The sequence below is a fragment of the Aythya fuligula genome, chromosome 3 (genome assembly GCF_009819795.1).
Source record: "Aythya fuligula isolate bAytFul2 chromosome 3, bAytFul2.pri, whole genome shotgun sequence".
Taxonomy (NCBI): Eukaryota; Metazoa; Chordata; class Aves; order Anseriformes; family Anatidae; genus Aythya; species Aythya fuligula.
Genome location: NC_045561.1, coordinates 28,909,305 through 28,921,573, shown reverse-complemented (window position 1 = coordinate 28,921,573; position 12,269 = coordinate 28,909,305). Strand labels below are relative to the sequence as shown.

The 12,269-nt window shown below is 36.2% G+C and overlaps 1 protein-coding gene across 1 annotated transcript in view; it reads left to right on the top strand.

Moving 5' to 3' along the window:
- SMYD3 (SET and MYND domain containing 3) overlaps positions 1-12,269 on the top strand; it is a 397,374-nt gene that overhangs the window by 304,249 nt on the left and 80,856 nt on the right. The window contains exons 6-7 of the mRNA XM_032184877.1: positions 3,496-3,563; positions 5,857-5,959. Coding sequence (XP_032040768.1) covers positions 3,496-3,563; positions 5,857-5,959 — 171 coding nt within the window. The remainder of the gene's footprint in view (positions 1-3,495; positions 3,564-5,856; positions 5,960-12,269) is intronic.

Here is a 12,269-nt window from a genome sequence, read left to right as displayed (position 1 = left end):
ATCTCCTGTGAGAATTTGCCCTCAGTTCTCATGCTGGGAAATGTGTTATTTCAGAAATTGTAGAAATGGCAAGGAATTTGACTTTGCAACTTTGGAGTTCCAAAGTATGTGGACATTTTTCCTTATTTGTAGGTCTAGCAAACTCTGAGTACTCTGTTCAGTCTCCATATGTAGATATGCATTCATAGTGTTATGGCATTGGACAGAGAAGAGTTTTTAGAGGAATCATAAGGGACAAGTTGAACTGCAGCATAAATTAAATAACCAAGATAGATGATTCTACAGGAGTTAAGATGACAAAGGCCATGCCTCTGTAAGGAAGAAACTCTATTCTGAAGCAGCGTATTGCCCCATATTGTTTATTCTTCCTTATTTCAAAATCTGTGTTCACAGAGAATCAGAACCTCGAAGATCATTGTATCAAGAATAAGATGGTTCAGTTAAGGCAGAAAAAAAGGCAAAGTGATGATGGAACCTGAAAGCAACACAATAACAGAAGAAAGGCATTGTTTGCTTTGTTTTGTTTTCCGTAGAAATTGGGTTAGTTAACTTCCAGTCACAGCAGGTTTTGATCTGTAACCAGTTTCCTCACTTTGTCTTGAAACAGGCAGTGTACCTGTGGTCTTCTCAACAGCACTGGATGCTCCAGTTTTAGCTAGTATCTGAGCTACACATAAAAGTCAGCAAATCCTAGGAAGTGAATCTAGGAAAATGGATTTTTCTTCGGGTTTTGTGTAAAAGAAATTCCTTCTTTTTGTTTCTTGTGAGATGTGGTCTTCAACATTAACTCCTATGGTGGCCGTTGGACTGAAATCCCAATACTGCCCTTGGCAGGACTCACCTTTAAATTTGAGAGATTAGAAACTTCTTAAAAGTTTTGTGAACAGAAATGATGTGGAGAATATTCAGATTTTTAGAAACTTCATAAGAAATTTGAAAGAGAACCAACATCCCCACCTCCAGGTGCCAGACTGTGGAGTTTTCATCTTTGATTCCTGTTACCAGCTGCAAACTATCAGTGCAGGATTGTCATTATGTCAGAATTTCATACACCATAAATGATGAGATACTACTTCCTACCTTGCTTCCTCTATCTGCATTTGCTGAGGACAGAGAACAACCACAACAAAGGGCGATATCTGTAATGCACTCCGTATGAGCACTACTGGCTAATTCTTGTTTCCATACCTGAGCTTAACAGTGGGGAAGGATTGTCTGCAAGGAAGCTAAATAAATCCCAAAGCACTTGAAACTTCTTATGCCTCTGGTTGGACTGTGACTAAAGTTATATAGCCCAAAGTTCATAGATTTCTGCCTATGTTTAGTCTAAAGCCTAAATACCTTTTTAGATGTGGTCCTGAATGCTTCTGATTCCTAGTCCCCTATGTGAAACTGCAAATAATTAGAAATTAGATGGTATTGCACTACTTCACTGGGATATTGAGATGCAACTGTATACTCTGAAGATACCTAAACGGGAGAAGTTAAAAAGCGCCTCACAGAGAGCTACTTCTGAAAGACACTCTTGATGTCTGAATCTCAGAGCATCCATTCATCTCACATTTTTCTTTACATATAATCTATAAAAACATAGTGTGTTCTTACAAAAAGCAAAATGTAAAACGCTTGTGACTTCTGTGTATGAAACTTTTCACACAATAGAATGCATACCTATGTTAGAAAATGATGAAATAGTCTCTATAGCTCTTAATTCTATAACTCCAACATTCAATGTTGTTAATATAAACAGTTTTATGGTAATAATAGGAGATCTGCAAGGAAGAGGGATTCATTTACTTCTAAGAGATGTCTGACCTCTGCTACTTCATAATCCGTTAGAGAGCACTGAGGTCCACATAAGCGGGCTTTCTTTCTCCTTTACCTGGAAGGCATTATTTTTTCAATAAATACCAAAATCAAGTCAATATTTTTAAAACTACTATAATTGCCACTTTAAATGGACTAATCTTTGTTCAGAAGTTGTCTGATACTTCATGTCCAGTGCCAGTAGAACAGAAATAATTAAGATGTATGCATTTGGTAATTGATGGGGAACATTTGAATGGGTTACATAAATAATAGACCAATCATAGTATTGTCTAACCATTTAAAAATAAATAAATAAACACAAGCCTTACTGCATGTGCATTTATTTAAATTAACGTTGCTGTCAGAATTTATGAGAAATTTTGAAAGAGGGTTTCTTTCTCACCTTATGGTTAATGTTCTCATAAATAATAATTCATCAATTCTGTAAGATAAGGTGTACGATTAAATTGTTCAGTGTACCACTTTAAAATAGAGGTGTGCATTTACTGTTCTGGGCAATTATTCTATGGATAAAACTACAACTTTCAGATCTCATTTTCAGATCTGCCAAATCATACTCTATCTCATTTCTGTTCTAAAGAAAATAAATGGCATTAGTAATTGAATGTTATGCAGAAGAGGCATAGGACTTTGCATAATACTTGCATGTACAAGAAGTCTTTTTCTTTATCAAGTATTTTATTAGTATGTTATTGATAACTGAACAGGGACTAATAAAAATATATATATTAAAAAAAAAAAAAAAAGCAAAGAAAACAGTCATGTCCCTTCCCCATCCTCCCCACAACAAAACCAACAAAAAATAATTGAGACATATTAGAAGTTCATTAGGAGCTGCATTCTGGTTCTTGTTTAAGCCCATGAAAGTGATAATTGCTAAGCATTTACAAATTTCTGATCTATCACCAGGACACTTCAGTCTGATACTTTGGGGTTTGGCTGTATCTTCTTGCAATGAACTTTCATTCTTCTCCACTGTCTTCTAAAACCACTTTGGTTTTGTACGAGTGTACAAGGGAAGAATGCACTATCAAGCTGAATATTTGAGGTGAAGTGAAAGATTATATTTCTCTTGAACAATAATTTGAAGATGATTTTGTGTGATCTTATACATGCAAACCAACATATTTATAGCGTGAAAGCTGGACTATTGCACAAACTTTGCATGTATTTATGCCTATATCACATTGCCAGAGTCGAGACTGCTCTTTAATTCAAGGCTCTGCCATATATATTCTTTAGGCTCTTGTAGTACTCATTAAAAGGTCTGTGACAGCCTGGCATCAGTAGAGTACCAGAATGGAAACAGCCACGCTTTTCACCGGCCTTATCTGCTGTTATCTGCTGTGTTGTTTCCAGGCTAAGCTTCTCAGCCTCTGTGTAGGTTTTTCCCCCCCTCTGAACAGGAAGATAGGGCCTCTGCATGTGTTTAACCCCACATTTTTGCAGGATACTAATATTTCTGCTTTTAATTGACTGCAGTTTTACAGGAGAGTGTGTCCCAGATGTGATTGCTCTAAAATGAAAGAGCACCAGTGTTGAACTTGAATGTTTCCCATCCAATTACCAGTTGCCCCTTCATTTTATTTTGAAAGTTTTTTTCATCTGAGTATGGAGTTTCCAAGTTACTCTGGTAATCCTGGATTTTTTCCCTTGTTTTCACAGGTGACCTGTAACTGTTTCACCATCAGTAACGGAGAGATGCAGGATGTTGGTGTTGGCCTGTATCCCAGGTAGTGTGAACACTGTTTCATTCACAGGCAAAATCTATGTTAGGTTTTCTCCTTTTTTCCTAGGTAGCTTTAAGGGCCATACCATAAATGTAGCAGGTAACATGTCCAAACAAGAAACTGGGAAATGGGAATAAATTATAGGAGAATGAAAAAAATCATCAAGTTGAAAAAATTCTTAATAGTCCCAATTACAGATTTAAAACAGTTTGAATAGAATATGTCTTTAGATTTTATTTTTATTGAGGTGGTAGTCATTTCTAAGTAAGTAAAAAAAAAAAAAAAAAAAAAAAAAAGCTAATGTTAAAAACGTGTGACTAAACATTCCTAACAAGTAAAAGGAAGTGTGTTATGTGTTGCTTTGGAAGGCAGATATTTTGCAGCCAAGAATCTTCTGAATTGGCAATTAAAAGAAAAAGATCAAATGTGTATATTAGCAAATTACCATAACTAAGAAACCAGTAAAGTGAAAAGATAAGCCCCTTGAGAGATGGATGTTAGTATTTGAATTATTTCTTATTTGTATTAGTTAAGAAGGATGTATGAGGGAAGGTTTTGCCTTCATAGGTACCTGCAACTATTAATATGGAGCACATAAAATTGAGCAGATAAAATATAATTTTTAATTTATTTTTTGTGAATATAGGGTTGAACCATGTTGTCAGTATCTAAAGGGGCCTGTCATTGTTGTTGCTTTTCCTACTAAGGTCATGTGTGCAAGATTTGACTGAGGACAAACGAGGCCTGCTTGTGGTAAAGATAAGGCAAAGGCTAGGAGGTAAAAAAAGGCTTGTGGTAAAGATAAGGCAAAGGAGGAAATGGGAACCAGTGTTATGAAAAATACGGAACATTCATCTGATTTCATAGTGGAATGGAAACAAATCTTTTCACATACTTAAAAAAAAAAAAAAAAAAAAAAAAGGAACAGTATTTTAGAGCATTGTTATTAGTGAAAGGTTTTCTTTTGGTTGACAAAAAGCCCCTGACTAGGAAGAAAGTGGATATCTGTGTTCTGTGATAATGCCCTGTCAGGGATACAAGAGACCCTTTCCCAATTCAGTTCACAGCAGCTTTAATTTTGCTGCTTCAAAACATTCTGAGATGGGAAAATTGTGAACTTAAACTGCTGGTTCCCAAATTCTAGGCAAATGCCCTTCCATCTGGGCTGCAGCATGTAATAAGGTGAGACAGTCTACACTTCCAGGTGAAATTGTCATTATAAACATTAGAGTTTCCACAAGATGAAATTTGATTAAGAATGCTTCATATAGTCTCATTAAAAGGTTGTATGTTGTTGCATGGCTTAATAGCTTCAGCATCCCAATATATTTTAAAACAAATAAAATCCTGTGGTACCTCTTTGCATCATCTTGCCAGCAGGAATAGGCCCAGTGATCTCACTTAAGTGAAATGGAGACCGTCTCCCAGAGTATGCTATTGAGTTCATGCGGAGACTCACCACTGATATTTTGTGAGGCTTGAAGGGCTATCAAAAGATTTAAGGTCCTTTTTATAACCCTTTAAGAGTCAAGAACTGAATAAATATGGTTTGGTCTAGGGCTGTGACCCTTGGTAACATCCTTCGTTTTGCCAGCTGCATTGGGGATCCTGAGTTGCTGAATCAGGCAGATGGGGAAAGTAATAAAGGCAGCTAGAAGATGGATAAGTCAAAAATTCTGCTTCCAGCCTGATGATGCCAGAAATGGTCTTTCAGTGGGTCATTACCATAGAAGAAGAAACATCAGAGCTGAGTCAGCTATGAAACTGTTCTTGGTCTGGCAGAGTCGATTGTTTCTCAGCTAGTAAAATGTGGAAATCAGAAGTACATGGAGGAAGATGTTCATATGTGCCCTTTTAAAAGAGGGATGGTCCCACTAAGGGCCAAAGTAACTGATAAGGTGTATGTTATTAGTGCCCCGAAACTGAGCAGAAGCAGCAGAAATAAGACACAGTTCTACTGGACAAATCTTTTATTCTGAACTGTTCTAAGCTACATTGTTGTCAGCTTGCCTGCTTTGCACTCTTCCCTGAGAAAGGCCTCTAAGAGAGTCACTGGGAGTCCATCTCCTTCCTCCCCTGCAGAGTACAAGGAGGGAAGGAACATGTAAACAGGTCCAAGAGTGGCTCCTATTAGAAGATTTATATTCGTTGCTAAACATTAATTTTTCTCCCCTAACCAAGAGCAGCTGATTTACCAGGGATTTTATTGGATAGCTATTTTTAAATTATGTCCACCGTAATGGCAGTGAACTAAAGTTCTTTCACTCTCTTTCTCCAACTCTACCACCATTTGCAGCATGTCTTTACTGAATCACAGCTGTGACCCAAACTGTGTGATCGTTTTTGAAGGATACCAGCTTTTACTTCGCTCCGTCCGAGAGATCCAGATTGGTGAAGAGGTAATTAACTTGTCCTCCCTTCCATCACAGACACCTGCAACAATGACATCTCCCTAAATAAATTCCAGACTGCAGGGCCACCAGCTTAATATTTTGATGATATATTGATGCCAATTTCTAGCACATAGCTATCAGGGAGAAAATGATAAATAGAATCATCTCTTCACACTGCCTGGGCCCCATAATCATTACTACTCATAAATCACCAGCAGTCTTGATAAATTCTTGTTCCTCTTTCCTCCTTTAGGCACTTCATTTTGTTTGTATTTGGATGTCTTTACCCTGATGGAAACACTTAGAATATTTCTGGGTGGAATGCAGTGTTCACTAAGTCAGGGCAACGATAAGCATTTGTCAGGCTGTAACCATGCTATTGTTGTAAACCTTTCATTGACAGAGAAAGTAACAATGTGAGGTTTGTTTTCTTGTTCATTTTACAAGGGAAGACTTCAAAATATCCCTCTCGAGAGATTTCTGATTTTGATCTAAGTTATTGTCAGTTTTGTTTTTAAGACAGCATTTGTATTTCTTTTGAAAACAATCATTTGTGACTAGGTAACCGTTTCAAAGGAACTGTCTTTCAGAGCAATGCAATGCAGAATTTGCTTAGGAAGGCCTGCAAAAACAGGTATATATGTAACTTCACATGCACCAACGACCTATGCAGGTCTAGCTCTTGGTTATTTCAAAATCCTGATCTTATGTAAATGCAGTTCACGTTTGTGCTTCAATCTCTGGGAAGATCAAGGATTTATGTACTCTAATTTAGGAACAGTACCTCCTTTTCTCACTATAAGTTTTTTTTTGTTTGTTTGTTTGTTTGTTTGTTTGTTTTTTAATGCATCCTTTTTCTAAGATATGTAAATGGTAAAATATATTTGTAGGCAAAATAGTGTGGAGAACCAACAGAAATGCTTTTGCTTGTTTACTTTACCAAGAGAAATCTTCTAGGGTACAATTTTGTAGACCTAGTAAGTGTAGCCATTATTCTGTCTGGCATTCTTGTTCAAGACAAATTATGTGTGCTTTTCTTGCATTTTATCTATATATCTTTGCTTTCCCATTCATCAAGATGTGTTATTTATCTAAATATACAGTGGATTGTAATGTTTTCCCATGATGTATTCAGGTTAATTACTAGAGTTCTAAAATCTTATTTTCATGTACACAGGTATATTTTTCCAAATAAATTTTGTAAATCAGTTCTTTGTAACAAGCAGCTTTTGCACAGTGGAAGAGGCACTCAGGTAGCCTCAGAGTGGTTCTGGAGTGAGAAGTGAAGTAGAACATCCTTGAATGTATGGATGTCACTTGGTAGTGCTACAGCTGTGAAGCAATGACCCAAATTTCACACTTTGTTTTAGGCGTCTATGATCCACAGAAGTCTTCAGGTTAAAATCAGTGGTGGAATAGATATCGTGCAATTTATAAGTATTTGTAAGGCTATAAATATAAATGGTAAAACAGGGCAGCTAGAACCACTTAGTTTACAGTGACTTGGACAGCTGCATGAATGTGAGCTTTAAAATGACTGCACCTTATGTGAACATATCATTTTCTAAAACACTTTTCCTCAGAAAGTCAGAATTTTCTTTAGAGCCCAGGTTCTGGTTTACTTGGTGCAATAATTGCTCCTAGTTTTGGTGCTTAAAGGAAAACTTGCCTTAAAGAACATCTAAGATATATATGTCCTGTATTAAATTGAGTGCTATCTTGATTTAGCTGGAAGAAATAAAAGTTGTGTCTGTGTTTCTTCAAATAAGGATGTGTCTAAGGAAGAAAAAGAAGCATAAGTGAGAAAGATGCAAAGGATGCATTAGTTTAGATCTATTAGGGTAATTTGAAGGGGAAGAAAATTATGAGTATATATATACAAGTTAGCTGTTGAAAATTATTTTTAACACTCAATTAAGTTTCTTCTTATGCAACTGCTGTTGTTTTTCATTCTATCTGTGCTCTGCATGCTAGCTGTGGTAAAGCTCCTTTCTACACTGCCTTACTGCTTGCCTGTGGCAGGGTGGGTCTCACTTTTCTTACTAGCTGTGTATTGAATTTAAACACCCGTGCAAATGGAACCATGTTACCTGTTCTGGCCTGAATTTTCCTTATATTACTGAGGTCATGATCTGAGCCAATAGGAGAGAAAATACATGTTAGGGAAGAATCTGGTTGAGTTTTCTGAACAAATCAAGTGTTCTCAGATGATGTGATTGGCCTTGTGTCAAGCCATGAGGCAATAAGGAATCTTAAATAATTATCAGCAGTAGAAAAGCAGGTTAATTCTGGAATCACACTTATGCCTCAATCATACTTTAGAGTGCTTGTGCTATGAACAGTAATTACATTGATCATTACTGAAAAAAAATGTATGCAAGACTATGAAAAGCTCGATTTTTTTATTTTATTTTTATTTCATGATGGAAGTTGTTCCAGTTCCCTTTTGGTCTTGTGTCTACGTAGACATTGTTTATTTGCATGTTTTTCACAGGAAGCCATGTGGCATTTAGTGGTTTTTAATTAAATTTTGGTTTGGGCTTTGAAATTTGTTCAATGCAAAATGTATATCAGGTAGTAGGAAATTAGGACTTTTCAGGCAGAAAAAAATGTTTGCCTAAATCCTTATAGAGTGAAAGCACTACATTTCATGGTGTATATTTTGAAAACTAATCACTCCTAAAATCACATTCTACCCATGTAGTCCTTTTTTTGTGGTAAAGACAGTGTTGCAGTCCTGAAGCGCTAAGAAATTATGAGTCATGAATGTTACTTTTTCGTAGGATCTGAAAGAAGTGATTCATGGGTAATCACTTGGTTTCCAGAGCTGAACCTTTAGGAAAAAAAAATGTATTGCAGGAATAATAATAAAATACTGGAAGTTGGCAAGAAAGAGAATTGTCTGTTCCTTACATTTTGTTTTGTAAACCAAGTAAGTTCAGATTTATCTTCAGGTAAATTGTTTGGATTTTACATTAATTTGGTTCTGTGGTATTGCATGCTTTTTGAGAGCAGAAAGTTACAATTTTAAACAAAAACACAGTTTTCCCATTGGCTTTTGACTGTGAATGCTTTATTCAGTGTTCAAAATAACAGCTTTCATTTCTATCATTACGTAACTCATTCATCTGTTTAAATGGCATTTATAATCCTCACTAAATGTAGAATTTTTAAAGTGAAACTTTAAAAAGGAAAGGTTTTTAAGAAGGCAAGGTTGAAGGAAACATCCTTTAACCTTGGTAGCCTTTTGTTTTTTCTTCCTGTCCTGACTCATTCTCTTATAAGTCACATAAGGCTGTATGGTTCTATACTAATACCCCCAAATTCTAGTGCTTGACCAGCTGGCAATGATCACTACTAAATTTAAGTATTTTCTGTTCTGCATCTGGCATGAATGGAATAAAGCAGGTAGGGACAAAAGAAGTGAAAGGAAGACATGGCTTCAGTGCAATGATTTATCTCTCATGCGTGGATGGGGGAGGTTGGCCTAGAAAGAGTCTCCTAACAATATGTAGATTCTACCCTGTACCAGGTTTCTGAGCATAATTGTATATAATGGCGGGAAGAAAGAAATAAGGATTTTTGTAGAGTTTTTATTCTACATGTCCCTACTTAAAAAGCTACAATATTTTCTGAAACTTGCTTCCAGAAACTCAAAACTAATTATAACACCTTTTTCCTCCTCAAGATAACAATACTTGTGGTGCTATCAGAGCTTTTGTTTCTTTACGTAATATTACTTCAACAGTATATAAAGATTTCAATTGATTTTTTTTCTTCATTACTGTGTCTACCTGGTGTTTTGCAGACTAACATAAGTTCATTTTGCCTATTCTCCAGTCATAAGTTGCATAGTTATGGTTAGTTTAGTTCATAGCTATGGCTAGTTTAATGCATAGCTCAAATCAATTAGTCCTGCTTAAGAAACAGGATGTATTAGCTAAGGTTCAGTTCTGCACCAAAATGGGTGCATGGTTTCACATCAATTTCAGATTTCAGTTAGAACAGATTTGTATCTTTCCACTGAAAGACGCATAACAGATGGTCCTCTTATGGTGCAAGTAATCTTTTAATGAATACTAAATAAAATTCATAATTTCCTATGACTAGCAATAAATATCTTCTTAATAGGTTTTCAACCAAGATGTATAATATTTCTGTTATTGTAATTCTGTGAGGTAAAGTTTTATATCTTTGTATTTGTCACATTACATTTCTTTTCAATATTTTTTTCCTTGAGTTAGAAGGCATGTTGATCTCATATGCCAAAAGAGAAAAACGACAGCCTGTTCACCACTTACATAACTCTGTCTCAGGAACACGTTTGTACACAACCCTCCCTAAGACCCCAAGACCCATGCCTGCAAAAGCAAGATGACTCACTTTTTTTTTCTCCTGCCATTTGCATTAAAATAATTCACTTGAAATTCCTACAGAATCCTCCATGTAGAAATTTTGTAGGTTATAGCTTATAACAAAAAAAATAAAAGTAAAAAATCATAAATTAAGTCCTCTGCAGCATGGCAGCACTGGAAAATTTTGTCCATGTCATTTGGCAGACGAGGAACATGAGAAATGAACCACCATACCTATCATTAAAGAATTTCTGTGTCATAGAAAGAAGTAGGGTTTAGACAGTGATGCATTTCCAAGGAGAAAGTCTTGAGAGTCAGTAAGTCTCATGGCTGTTAAATAACATTTATGAAGGCAGAGATCTATTTAATATACATTCTTCAGTTTGAGGTAGAAGATTTACTGCATTCTTTATAAGCATTGCAATGAGGAGGCAAGCTTTGGTCAGCTGAAATAATGTTTTAATTAATATCATACAACCCACATGCAAATACCATTAAGACAACCTTTGATAAATAGGGATACTTCATAAATATGGATAAGTTAAATGAGCCTTTCATCTAATGAAAGGATCCAAAAATTAAAACAAGTGTAGGAAAGAGACTTGAATACAGAATTTTTATGTTTAAACCATTAAATGGTTAGTGTAGATTTAGTCACCATTAGGTTGGTCATATTTCTAAATATCCTAACTGCATTTTCCCACTCAGTCTGCCAGTTACAAACATCCTTTTCACTTATGGATTTCTCCTGGCAGGAACTGGAATTTGGACTTGGGCCTCTAATGGCAAGAGTGACCCTAAATCATTCAAATGTTAAAAGGAGATGTCAATGTGATGAAGCTTCTTGTCTTCCTCCTTCTGCCTAGTCATATGTTCAGAGCAGGTAGTTAAGTGATGGTCATATCCACTGCCTTTGAGAAAAGAAATTACTGATTTCAAACTTATTCCCTGCACATGTGGGAAAAAAAAAAAAAAAAAAAAAAAAAAAAAAAAAAAGAGAAAAGAATGAAGCTGAAGATGTGAAGATACAGCATGGCTGTATGTTTTTTTGTTTTTGTTTTTTAATGCAATATTAGAACTGAACCCTGCCTTATGATGGCTTTGGCAGTAATTAAAAGGTTTAAATCATTCTCTTATGTGTTTTGGGAAAAAAAAAAAAAGTAATCTCACACACAAGACTTTTTTTTCAGAATATTCAAGATGCCTTGCACTGTGCCTAAACTTGATTGCATGCCTCTTATTGCTGGATGCCACCTGAACCTAAATCCCAGTAGGACATTGGTCAAACCAATGATCTTTTTTTTTTTCAAAGAAGATAAGAGACAGGGAATGGGCCAGTGTGGGGAACAACTTGGACAGAAAACACTTGTGAATTGCAAGAAGGCATGAAGATCAGAAGAGAGGAGAGGACAGTTGGGCTCGGAATGGCTGAAGGACGAGGTTAGGGCTACAGCTTGACAGCAAACTGCTTTGTGAGAAGGAAGAGAGACGGATCTTTTTTACCATATCTGAGAGGATGCAGAGTAGGACCTGCTAGGGGAAGAAATGAGGACAAATACTTGGTGGGGATCACTGATGATGATTGAGAAACCAGAGTAGGGAAACAAGGACTGCGTTAGTGTTAGTGATCAAATATGGGGAAAAGATGTAAAATGAGGCATACAAGGGAGGAAGAAGGGCATATCTGGGACTAACACAATGACTAAAATCAGTCCATTGTCTAAGAATGGCTATGTAAGGAGCTAGAAGTGAGGGCTGGAAAGTAGAATTAGATAACCAGGTGCAGAGAATAAGACTAGAAAATTATACAGCAGCAAAGAAGAGAGAACAAAAAGATGGACAGATTGGAAAAATGGGGTAGGAGAGCTTGGCAGAAAAGAATGGAAAAGAAATAGGCAAAATATTTCCATCCATTCCCCACAGAAAGCTCAGAGGGAAGCCTACTGTTCCCATGTAAAGGA